This window comes from Colobus angolensis, unplaced genomic scaffold (genome assembly GCF_000951035.1).
Source record: "Colobus angolensis palliatus isolate OR3802 unplaced genomic scaffold, Cang.pa_1.0 Scaffold168, whole genome shotgun sequence".
Taxonomy (NCBI): domain Eukaryota; kingdom Metazoa; phylum Chordata; class Mammalia; order Primates; family Cercopithecidae; genus Colobus; species Colobus angolensis.
This window is the reverse complement of record NW_012114799.1, coordinates 5377571-5390636: the sequence shown is the minus strand read 5'-3', so window position 1 is coordinate 5390636 and position 13066 is coordinate 5377571. Positions and strand designations below refer to the sequence as shown.

The 13066-nt window shown below is 35.2% G+C and overlaps 1 protein-coding gene across 4 annotated transcripts in view; it reads right to left on the bottom strand.

Annotated features, from left to right (window-relative positions):
• R3HDM1 (R3H domain containing 1) overlaps positions 1-13066 on the bottom strand; it is a 200677-nt gene that overhangs the window by 83820 nt on the left and 103791 nt on the right. For 3 of the 4 annotated variants that reach the window (XM_011937729.1, XM_011937728.1, XM_011937726.1), the window contains 6 exons: positions 8932-9040; positions 8747-8842; positions 6262-6299; positions 6128-6178; positions 5795-6021; positions 2810-3064 (listed from right to left, as the gene is read on the bottom strand). In XM_011937729.1, coding sequence (XP_011793119.1) covers positions 2810-3064; positions 5795-6021; positions 6128-6178; positions 6262-6299; positions 8747-8842; positions 8932-9040 — 776 coding nt within the window. The remainder of the gene's footprint in view (positions 1-2809; positions 3065-5794; positions 6022-6127; positions 6179-6261; positions 6300-8746; positions 8843-8931; positions 9041-13066) is intronic. The other variant, XM_011937730.1, reaches the window with a different exon arrangement.

Below are 13066 nucleotides of genomic sequence, written 5' to 3'. Positions count from 1 at the left end.
CTGGGATTACAGGTGTGAGCCACTGCACCCAGCTTCTCTATACATATATTCTAAACAACTTTTCCTTATTACAAAAAGTAACATTTCTATTTTAAGAAAATAACAAAGAGACAAGAAAGAAAATAAATTCCCCATAATCTGTGTGTGTGTGTGTGTGTGTGTGTGTGTGTGTGATTTCACTTTTAGGTTCAGGGGCGTATGTGCAGGTTTGTTATACAGGTAAACTTGTGTTATGGTGGTTTATTATACGAATTATTTTGTCACCCTTTAGTTATTTTTCCTGATCCTCTCCTTCCTCCCACCCTCCACCCTCTGATATGCTCCAGTGTGTACTGTTTCACTTATGTGTTCACATATTCTCAGCATTTAGCTCCCACTGTTAAGTGAGAACATGTGATATTTGGTTTTCTGTTCCTGCATTAGTTTGCTAAGGATAATGGCCTCCAGCTCCATCTGTGTTCCTGAGAAGGACATGATCTTGTTCTTTTTCATGGCTTCATAGTATTTAATAGAGTATATGCACCACATTTTCTTTATCCAGTCTATCCCTGATGGACATTTAGTTGATTCCGTGTCTTTGCTATTGTGGAATTCCCCATAATCATATTAACATTTCAGATACTGTCTTCCAGACATTTTTTCAATAAATAGATTGAAAGATTAGTATTTTTCTTTACTAAAATTGGATTGTTAAAAAAAGAAACAAGAAAGGAGTGCACAAAAATTAACGGTTCAATGACTATGAGTGAGAAAAATACAGAGAAACACAGAAAAATCTGACTGAAAAACAGTTTCTTAAATTGTCTTAACATCTATTCTTCCATAGGAAATCCCTCTCCATTTTTTTTTTGAGGAAACTTATGATATAAAATAATAATATTTGGGAGAGAAGACTAGTCTACAGCTATCAAGCAGGAAAAGTCCTCCAAAGTAAAATTATTTTAATCAATTAGTATACTGATAATTTGTGTAATAGTTATAGGTAACTAAAAACAAGTTGTCCTGGGTATTTGTTAACTACTAAATAATTTGGGAGGCCGGGTGCAGTGGCTCATGCCTGTAATCTCAGCACTCTGGGAGGCTGAGGCGGGCAGATCATGAGGTCAGGAGATCAAGACCATCCTGGCTAATACGGTGAAACCCTGTCTCTATTAAAAAATACAAAAAACTAGCCAGGCCTGGTGGCGGGCGCCTGTAGTCCCAGCTACTCGGGAGGCTGAGGCAGGAGAATGGTGTGAACCCAGGAGGCGGAGCTTGCAGTGAGCCGAGATGACATCACTGCACTCCAGCCTGGGCGACAGAGCAAGACTCCTTCTCAAAAAAAATAAAAAAATAAAAAATAAATAATAATAATAATAATAATAATTTGGTAATAAAAAATGGGTGGAGCAGATTTGGGCAGTCAAATCCAAATTAAGGGTCGCTTGAAAAAAGTTAATGTATTATAATACTGTTCTCAAAAACCAGAGAGATCACTTTTGGATTCATTTAAGTTAATAGTACAATTCAATTTCAGATCAATTAGTTTCTCACTCTATCCCTTCCTAAGCAAATGAATCTTTCATATTACCAAAACCATATTAATATGTTTTGAATGAAAAATAATAGGAAAAGGTAAAATATTAAATCATCTTACATCTTGCTGGACAAAAACAGGAAGGTTAGTAACATAATAACCTGAAGAATAAGAAGGTAATTACTAAGCAAAAATTGAATTTCTGAAAAATCGGTTATTTATGCTAATTTAATTCTTAGAACAAATGTTTGCCTACTTTATCTTAAAAAGAGATGTGAATAAAACCTGAAAGTAATGAGTCCCAAGCCATGATTTTTCCACTACAAACGAAAGGAAAGGTTCAGGAACACTTAGAGACCCTATACTCCCACATGTATCTGCCTGTAAACTACCGCCATTATGATGACACCACATCAGCTAAATACATGAGATTTAAAGTTATCAAAAGATCAAGGAGAGTTTTCATTACCTTGCCAAATGACTGGGCTATGCTATCTTGAAGAGACCAAGACTTCTTGTGACCTTTTTAAAGATCATATTTTTTCTATACAAATCATTTTTACCTATTTACATAGTGAACTGTACTATAACTGCAGTTTCTTTACTTCTCTGAGGTTCAGTTTCTTTATCTATAAATGATTTCACTTACCTAACAAGGTTATAACATTATATTAAAGCACCTAACAGAGCATATGGTAAAAGCAAATGCTAAAAAATGTAAATTACTATTAGCTAATTGCAAAGAATATGTACTGTCAATATTAATACATGAATCCCAATTTTTTTTTTTTTTAAATACCAGTAAGATGTTCTTTAGCTTTTCCTCAGTAGGAAATCACCACATTCTGAAAGGTAATTATTTCTTCCCCCTCCATTATATAATGGAAAAAAAACCCTGCTTATTCAGTCCTTCTTCATAAAATGCACTCGATTTTCCCAAGTATAAAATTGTTATATCATCCCAAAAAATCAATGTTGGTTAAAAAAAAAATTGTTATATCAAACAAAGCTCTTTCGTAGGTAGTTGTCTTATTCCTAGGAAATAAATTTTTTAAAATTATAGTTGGGCTATTATTTGGCCTAGATGATGTCACAGATGTCACAAGGGGAAAAAATGCATCCCGATATAAATGTCTTTTAAACTTTCCTAGCATAAGTGTTTTTGTTATAAAGTTCTTGGAAAATGCTAATCATGAATAACAAAAAACTGACTACACATATTCAGAAAATACATCTAATAAGTATCCTTAAATTTTCAGATAATTCCTGAAACACCTTTTTCTGGATACCAACCTGTTTGTGGGTTGATCAGAATACTGCCAGGTGGTATGCCTGCCGCTTCCAAGGGAAGCAAAAAGAAGCTAGTGCTAGGAGATGCGACTTGCCCATTTAGGCCACCATCAAAGGAAAGAGAACTATGAGTGCTGACAGTTGGATAGACGACAGGTGCGCCATGAGAAGACTGGCTGAGAGCTGTACCTGGAAGAGGCTGCTGGATGTGAGAAAGAGAGCCTGTAGATGACCCTACACTACCAGAAGACTCAGAACCTAGAAGAGGAGTAATGAAAAATAGGGATTTTTTAAACCTCATATAAAAACACAGGTTTTCAAAACATAACAATAAAATTTACATTGCATAACATGCAGTTACTACATAAAAGCACTGGCTCTTTTTAATTTACTGTCCACGTTTGCTTACCCTCCCCATAACGAACAAGTTTAATACAGCAAACTGATTACATAAGTTGTCAGAGAAATCACTGCCAAAGCATGCAACTTAAGCACATTTATAACAACACCAGCCACAGACGCCACAAAAAGCAAATTACCCACATTCCCAAAAGGACAAAGTTATGTACATTTTACCTTTTAGATTAACACCTAGGAATATATAGATAATTTTCCCCCAGGAAAAAGAATTTAGTACAGCAAAATGCCCAAAACTTTTAATACCAGAAACCCCTTATCTATAAGAACACAGAAAGATTTAGTGTAAGAAAGAAAAGAAATGATAAATTCTGTATTAAGACAATTGTCAAGTTTAATTGCAGAATCTAATTTCTCATTTTACTAGTATAGCATTTTTCCAAAATGTAAAATCAACTTTGAATATTTTATCTAATCAAGGGACAGAGATACCAGGAAAAATATTCCAAGTACTTATATGGGTGTTAACTTAAAATTTATTTCTTACTGAACTAATTTGATAACTGATTTTTAAATGCTTTCATCCCTGAATTTATTCCATTTTCTATTATACAGGAACTGAAAATGTCACTGATTTTTAGCATAATGGCTAAAAAAGGTGGCCAACGAGACAAAGAAAGACAACGATTTGCATCTTATGTATACAGTTAATTAGGTTTTGAATAAGAGAATTGACTCTGGGATGGAATTAATCTTTAATGAATGAAACAACTATGATACACTATATAGACTATCTTCTGAAGGACAGATTCTATTTTAAGTTGTGCCAAAATAATTCTTCATAAAAACTGTATCCATTTAACCTAAGAATTAAAAACAAAAAACTTTTTTTTGCCTATTAAAAGCGCCAATTAATATTTCTTTTCATCTCTGGAGAGAATACAGAATACATGTAGTACATATTCTTAAAATGTTTTAATTTGGCAGAGTGTCTACATAATTTTCTCATGATACATAAATAGCTTCTTTTGTTATGATGACCTAGTGGCCATTTTCCAAATAATGCATATTTGGCACACAAGCAGATTTCTTATACTGATAAAATTTACCTATCTTTCGCAAAATCCTAACATAGATAATAAGATATTTTCTTTTCTTTTCTTTTCTTTTTTTTTTTTTTTTGAGAAGGAGTCTCGCTCTGTCGCCCAGGCTGGAGTGCAGTGGCCGGATCTCAGCTCACTGCAAGCTCCGCCTCCTGGGTTTACGCCATTCTCCTGCCTCAGCCTCCCGAGTAGCTGGGACTACAGGCGCCCACCACGTCGCCCAGCTAGTTTTTTGTATTTTTTTTTTAAGTAGAGACGGAGTTTCACCGCGTTAGCCAGGATGGTCTCGATCTCCTGACCTCGTGATCCGCCCGTCTCGGCCTCCCAAAGTGCTGGGATTACAGGCTTGAGCCACCGCGCCCGACCGATAATAAGATATTTTCAATACGACCACATTATACATTAAAAAGATGGCAACTGCAATTCATAAGCCTTAATAATTTAAAGCATTGATTACAACCCTTCAGTTCAAATATGTCTTTCAATTCTTATGTGTACAATACCTTATGTTTAGGCTCACCCAAATAGATTAGGGAGAAATAGCCATTCCTCCTTTTACCTTTTTTTTTTTGAGATGGAGTCTCGCTCTGTTGCCCAGGATGGAGTGCAGTGGTATGATCTCAGCTCACTGCAGCCTCTGCCTCCCGGGTTCAAGTGATTCTCCTGCCTCAGCCTCCCAAACAGCGGGGACTACAGGCATGTGCCACCATACCCAGCTGATTTTTTAATATTTTTAGTAGAGATGGGGTTTTGCCATGTTGGCCAGGGTGGTCTTGAACTCCTGACCTCAGGTGATCTGCCTGCCTTGGCATCCCACAGTGTTGGGATTACAGGCGTGAGCCACTGCGCCCGGCCAGGGAAACACTCATTTCTGACTTTCATGCTTATTTTGGGATAAAAATAAAGATCTTCAAGGATCCTAAAATATTGAAGCCAGTTAGTGGAAATGAAAAGAAGAAATGTTATGAGACAATGAACTCCAAGGAAGGAGGTAGTAGAATGAGGAGATTATCGAAATTTTCAGTTATTTTTAAGTTATTTATTTTTGGTTTTTAAATTCCTCAAAATATCCCCAGCAATTTAATTTTTTAATGGAAAATGAAGGACTTTATCATAAAAAATGCAATAAATAATTGATAGTATTAGCTGAAAATGTAATCAGTGTTAAATAATCCTAGGTGAGAAACCATGCCTTCTACCAACTATGAATAAGCAATAAAGAATTTCCAATCACCTATGGGCATTCGAACAAGAGATAACGTTTCAGTGAACTTACCTGATTAAGCTTATGTCACAATAGAGAAGAATTTTTATGGTAATTGATGGTTGTAAATCTGTCTCGAGGACAGAGAGTGAATCCTCATGTCAAGCAACATATAACCCCTTAAGTATTTTGGAGGTGGTCAAGGTACTGCTGATAGTGATTTTATATTTTAGGATAATTAGAAGCCATCTGATAAATAAGGACCTAAGATAACATTAGGAAAATTAATGACTTGACTGCACAGTTCTGTGTAGATATTTATACCTGTTTTTGAAAGCCTGCCTATGCTTTTGCTGCTTCCAGAACTATCACCTCTTGTCAGGACTGAGATTCCACTGAAGCTGCTCGCTTTGGTTACAGCAGGTTTCAGGTTTCGAAGAGAGCTGTCTGAATCTGTGCTGCTCCATGGTCGTGGTTCCGAGTACTTCAACTCATTCTCAGTGCTGCTTTGATGGCTATTTGTAGATCTCCCTGAAGCATCTTTATTAACTCTGTAATTTAGAAATAAAACTTTGAAAAGCTAATGCGGGGGAACAAAAAGTAAAGAAAAAAATGCTTTACTTTTTTAATACTGTATTGAAAACATGCTTCCAATACCTAAATATCTGGCGCCTCTGCTGGGTACTATTGGCATCTTCGTCTTGGAGTCTGTTGGCATTTTAATAGGACATTTTAATTTTTATTAGCATCAGTCAGATAATTACCAAAACAGATGTTAAAAATTCCCTCACCTTTTGTCAATAATATAATTCTCTTGGGAACACAGGGACTAGAAAGAAAGAACAGATACAAAAAGTTGAGCTTTTGTCAAATATAATATAATGCCATCTGTAAACCAATGACTACAACAAAAATCATGTGTAATAATATAAGTTAAAAATGGTGATAAGGGTACACAAATAAATAATAATGGAATTTTTTTTCTGGTTTGGAGATTCTATGCTTACTTTTAACAAATATATATGTATCTTGAAGCCATTCATTTCGTGGCTCAAATTAATTTGAAATTCAAATATTATCTTCCAAATAAGTGAACCCATTTTCATTATATATTTAAGGTATATACAGAATATATATTCCACTTCATTCACTTCACAAATATTTGATCACCTGTGCTTTATCTGTGGCTAGAGCAGTGAACAAGTAGCTATGCCTTAATGGTGCTTAAAGTCCTTCAGCACTGTTAACCTGGGTCAGGAATGACCATTTTTGTTTGTATGATTACAACAGTTTTCTAACTAGTTTTCCAGCTACCATTTTTTGCCCATTTTATGTAACAGAAGCAATCTCTCTAAAATGTCAATCTGATCATAATTCTTTCCACCTGAATAGCTCCCTGATGTTTTAGCACAAGTGTCAGCAAACTACAGCCAGATACCCGTTTCTGCAAATAAAGTTTTACTGGAACAGGAACACAGCCATGACCATTCACTTATGTATTGTCTGTGGCTGCTTTCACATTTCAGTAGAAAAAAAAAAGTCAGATTTGAGTAGCTGCAATGAAGACTATGTGGCTCACAATCCCTAAAACAGCTATTATCTGACCTTTACAGAAAAAGTCTGCTGGCCAAAAAAGAAAAAAGCCAAAAGTAAATAATAAATAAATAAATAAATAAAACCCAAAACAAAAAAACACCACCAAAACCCCCAAAAGCCCAAACATCTTAAACCTTCAGGGCCATGTCATCTCATTTCTGATTATTTTTCCAGTCTAAAGTTTCCTCACTTCTTATATCACTCAGGCTAGAATCTGGCTACTCGGAATCTTTTTTTTGAGACAGGGTCACTCTGTCACTCAGGCTGGAGTGCAGTAGTGTCATCTTGGGTCACTGCAACCTCTACTTCCTGGGTTCAGGAGATCCTCCTGTCTCAGCCTCCTGAGTAGCTGGGACTACAGATGCGCACCACCATGCCTGGCTAATTTTTTGTAGAGATGGGGTTTTGCCATGTTGCTCAGGCTGTTCTTGAACTCCTGAGCTCAAGTGAGCCACCCACCTCAGCGCTCCCATAGTGGTGGGATTACAGGTGTGACCCACTGTGCGTGGCCTACTCTTAAATCTTTTAATTCCTAATGTGTGTCAAGTTCTCCCTTACCTCTGGGCCTCTGTACATACTGACCCTCTACTTGGAACTCTTCCCTCCTGTAAGTTTACTTCTTGGAAGCGAACTGTCCTATCCCTTCCCCAGTTCTGGTTTGTGGTGCTCATCTGCTGTGTCACCTGTTATATCTTCATGTCTCTACATAAACCACACACCCTGTTGTCATTACTTGGCTATTCATCAAGGGCAGATACCTCATCTATCTTAAAAACTAGAGAGAAGGACATTTGGTATAGGCTTGGAGTTCAGCAGGCTTGGGTTGAAATCCCAACTCTGCCATTTTCTAGCTGTGTGATCTCTAATTTAGCCTCCTGGAATCTCAGGTTCCTTATCTGTAAAATAAAAACAAAGATAGTATCTACCATATAGGGTTGTTTTGGGGATAAATTATTATAACTGTCCAGTGCCTAGGATTGCACTTACTACAGGTGCTCAATAAAATTTGTTGAATGAGTAAGTTCTTCACTTACAATCCAGATTTTAATATTATTTAATCTTTTTTTTTTAAACAGAGGAAATTTCTATCTTTAGCAGATTAACACATATTACGGGACAGATGCTTAATAGATGTTGACAAAAAACAAATTGATTCTCTTCTGGCATAAATGCATAAAATAGCCATTTAGAAAGCCTATATTACATAATCACTTATAAAGCAGAAAACAAATATTAACCTACAACATCAATTAGCTTTATTTCAAAAGAAGAAATAAATTATTTGTCAAAGAAAGTCAACTAACAAGTAGCATCTACAGTATATGATTTTGTAGACAGTGGACCAATGTTCTATTAATAAAAATCTCAAGTCTGTCAGAAGTCTGGGGAAAAAAAAAAATCACACAAACTATATACACTGGCCAATATTCTTTTAATGACTCCTGTAGTCCACCTGCTTCCAACTTTGTAAAATTTTACATAACTATTGCAATGTAGTATTTTATAAACTATTAAATTAACAACACAAGCAAAATTGATTTCAATATTACTAAAAGATGATCTTATATGCAACAAATGTGATTACAAATAAATGTGATCAATAGATAAAAGGGAGATTGAGACCCTACAATGCAATTAGAATATATTCTAACATGAAGACCTAAATATGTTAATACATACATCTTGGGAAAATATTCGGTCTCTAGCTCTCTGGTACTCTTCTTCTCTTTCTTCTATAGATTTGCTTCTTCTGTCATCTTTCAAACGTATTCTCATCTACAGAAAAGAGGATAATTTTTTGGTAAATGAACTACTGGTATAATATGTCTTGCACCTATAAAAATGCTACAATTGTTCTAGATTACCTGGTTATCATCTTTGTCAAAGCTAGAGTTATCTCTCTTGAGGATATAACGTTTTTGAAAGTCTTCACCTTTATCATCCTTAATGTGTTCATTAAATTTCTGATCAGGTCTTAAAAAACAAAAACAAAAACAAAGGAACAGGAAAAGATAATGCACAATATTAGCAAAGAAGTTAAACATAACATTCTATGAAAAGCAATAAAATAAAAGTTACCACTTTTTAGTGCCATACTGGAGAACGTATTCATGGACAGTTATAATAATTTATCCCCAAAACAACCCTATATGGTAGATACTATCTTTGTTTTTATTTTACAGATAAGGAACCTGAGATTCCAGGAGGCTAAAATAGAGATCACACAGCTAGAAAATGGCAGAGCTGGGATTTCAACCCAGGTCTGCTGAATTCCAAGCCTATACTAAATGTCCTTCTCTCTAGTTTTTAAGATAGATGAAGTATTTAGTCCTCACAATAATCTCGTAAGAAAATAGTAACTATTCCATGTTATGGTTGAGCGGCCATATCAAATACAATGTGGGCTCTGGAGTCAGACTGCTTGGAATCAAAGGCTGAGCTTTAGCACTTTAGCTGCTTGATGACTTGCAAAAGTTACTTAACTTTTCTCTTTCCCAGTTTATTTGTAAAATTGGAATTATATAGTGTACCTACTTCTTAGGGTTGTTCTGAAGATGAAATGAATACGTCAATAACACACAAAACAGTAAACACTCAGAAGTTAGTTATTTATATAAATCTTACTGAGCAAATCGAGGTTCAAATGGCTTAAGCAAATGTGCAAGGTCAAAGACAGGCATATGATTAAGCCATAGTTGGAGCCCAGGTCAGTTAGACCCAAAGCCTGTACTGCCTCATCTAAACCTATGAAAAAATGCTGGGACAAGGAAAGTACAGTACTGTATCTTATGCTACTCCTGTGGTACCTAGTTTGGTATTATACAACTGAAAGTAATAAAATATTTTGTCATTCAATTAGCTAAACACTTACAGATGACTTCAAACTGCATCCATGAATTTTAAATTACAGTAGGGCACAGGTTTGTTTAACATTAACTGAACAGGTTAGAAAACAGAAGCTCTTTTATAGAGGTTAAAGTTGTGACCTAAAGTAATGCTTATGAAATCTTAGCAATATATTTTATAGTGAACTCGTCTTTCTTCTACAGAAATGTTGCAAGTTCCACTGGGTTCTAGAGGACAAACACAAGGTTGTGGCCCTTGGAAAATCACAGTTATATAAAATTTCACCTCTCAAAATACATTCTCAGCTTCAACAAATTAATTCAATCAATACTCTTGTGACTAAGCATCATTCTAGTATAAAACTGGAATTATTCTTTTGAAATATGAAATATAACAGTACATTAAATGGTTTTAGAGAAAATCTCATTGAACTCCTAGGTAGTTTTTATAGTTCAAATATCTATTATATAGTCAAATGATATATGTGAATAATCTAAGTACATTTCTAATCCAAATAAACCTGAGTAATGACATTTTCAGCAAACTTCCTTATATCTGGAACCTAAGTAACACTTCTTTTTAAAAAATTTTTTTAGAGACAGAGTCTCACTCTGTCATCCAGGCTGGAGTGCCATGGCGCGATCTCAGCTCACTGCAACCTCTGCCACCTGGGTTCAAGCGATTCTCCTGTCTCAGCCTTCTGAGTAGGTGGGATTACAGGTGGGTGCCACCATGCCCAGCTAATTTTTTTTTGGATTTTTAGTAAAGGTGGGGTTTCACTGTGTTGGCCAGGCTGGTTGTGCACTCCTGACTTCAAGTGATCTACCTGCCTCAGTCTCCCAAAGTGCTGGGATTACAGGTGCCTGGCCTTAGAACCAAAGTAGTACTTCTGAACATTTATTTTAACCTATGAATTTCTAATAAAGTACATAAAAGCCCCCTGTCAAATTATGCAAAAGGAGAATTATCTAAGCAAGTTAATGAAATCTCTATTGTAAAATACTTAGATGGGTGAAATAGAGAACAGATTTGTACATAAATATATATAAGAAGTAAAAAAGAAAAATAAGAAGACTAAAAGCAGCTTTGTGACCAAAATAATAAGAAGACTATTTTCTTCAAGGATCTGAAATATTTTTATTTAGTTCTGACAATGGCAGTATGTTTTTTGTCATGAGTGCCCCATTTACTTATGTCATCTATTTTTTTAACTGTTCAAAGTCACATTTTCTTATTTATGGAGTTTATAATTGAATGAGAGACTGCTATTCCAAAGTGAACTATAAGGTTTAACCAAGGGCCTGGCAACTTTTCTAAGAGCAGCTGGATTCCCATACCAATAGCACTGGCAGGCATTTCAGCTAACCTTAAGACTGTCTTACCTCATTCTTTTATAGATGCCTGAATTTACTGCCCTGTAATCGCCAACTTCCCGCTCCATTGAGACACCCCAGTGGACACTGGGTTGTTGACATCCACAACACCACTGATTCAAGGCTGGAGCGGGTAATCTCCCTATGAGGAAAAGGTAAGTTTGTTTTTATTCAGTGTGGAGCAGATCTCTAAGGTTTTCTGATTTACTACCTTCTTCATATCCCAGAAGATATTAAAAAAAAAAAAAAATACAGTGTAACTTCAGTGATCTGAAATGTCAGGTTATAATTATATTCTTGACCCATACTTTTATAAGTGTATTATAAGCATCTCTGCTGAGCCTAGCTTTTGATTATCTTGATAAAGAGAACTCTAAAGCTTTTTGACATTATTCATAGAATTCAAATAACTGAGGTTACACTGTATTGAAAACCTTAGAGAGTCACCAGTCAAAATGCCTGCTAATGTATATGTGCTTGGGTATCCAGCAGCTCTGAGTAATGTTGAGAGGTACTGGTTAAATGAATTAACAGTTCTATTCACTTCTAGCTCAGCTCATAGCGTAATGGTTACTATCCTACTTTAGTCATGATATAACTGACTGGAAAAAGACTAATTGAAAAGAATATTAAAGATTAAGGGATATGAAAATTTTAATGAAAATTAAATCAGACTCACATTTTGGTAACATTTAATCCCTATAGAAAGAAAAGATCCCTTTCTAAACACATCTATTTTCACTAATTTCCTTTTAATTATAGGAACAATCATTTAAAAATACTAAAGTATCTACTTAGTTAACAAAAAGACTATTTAACATGGGAGAAAACCAATAGCTCCAGCAAGTGATATGGCAGCTATAAGGACAAAAGACTATAAATCAGAAAAGGTATAGATGAATTAAATATAACCATGCAAATTAAATCATTCACAGCTAAGAACCTGGGAGAAATTTGGTTTCAGGAAAGAAAAATAATTGACCAAAAGGATTATTTATGCCATCTGAAGTTGACTGCTATCCATTACCACAGACTTGTTGCTGCCTCACATCAAACTGAGATTCCTTTTGATAGGCCAATCACCACCAAAATAGAAATTTTAGCTGAACTCAGCTAGTTGTTTAGGATTAGCCTTATAAACAGGCAGAAGATGCAACGGATGTGCTGTGCATGTTTTATAACTTGGGTGCCTCTGCATTGGGTCTTTTGTTCCCAAGTAACAGCAATGATGATCTACTTCCTTAACACTATAAAGCAATCAATTCTTAAAACAAAAATTCCTCCTAACTGTTTAAAAATTTTCCTTGGTGAGTCATACATAGCCTAGGAAGAAGAGAGCACTATGGATGATATTGCATTGACCAATAGTCCCACTTTCTTAAGAATTGTGAGAGAAAAGGAGTAAATCTGGAGGCTTTTTGGAAAGAATGGTAAACTGACAGAAGATTAACTAAATATGAAGGTGTCACGGACAAAGTCTATTCTCTCTCTTTTTTTTTTTTTTTTAATTAATTTGACTAAGGCTGGCTATAGCTATCTAAATTAATTTTAAAAATCCCTAAGAGTGGTTGTCAAACATCACTGATATTATGTCCTCTGGGTTTTTATTTTTTTAACATATGCCCCATTCATACGCTATATTTGAGTTCAGGTTGTTGAGTTTTGTTCCCAGTAAACTAAATGTGTTTTCAGTCCTATCACATAAGGTTATCATCAAACTTAATTAGACTGCTCAAACATGTGGAAAACTTCAGACGAAAGGTACTATAGAAAGATAAAG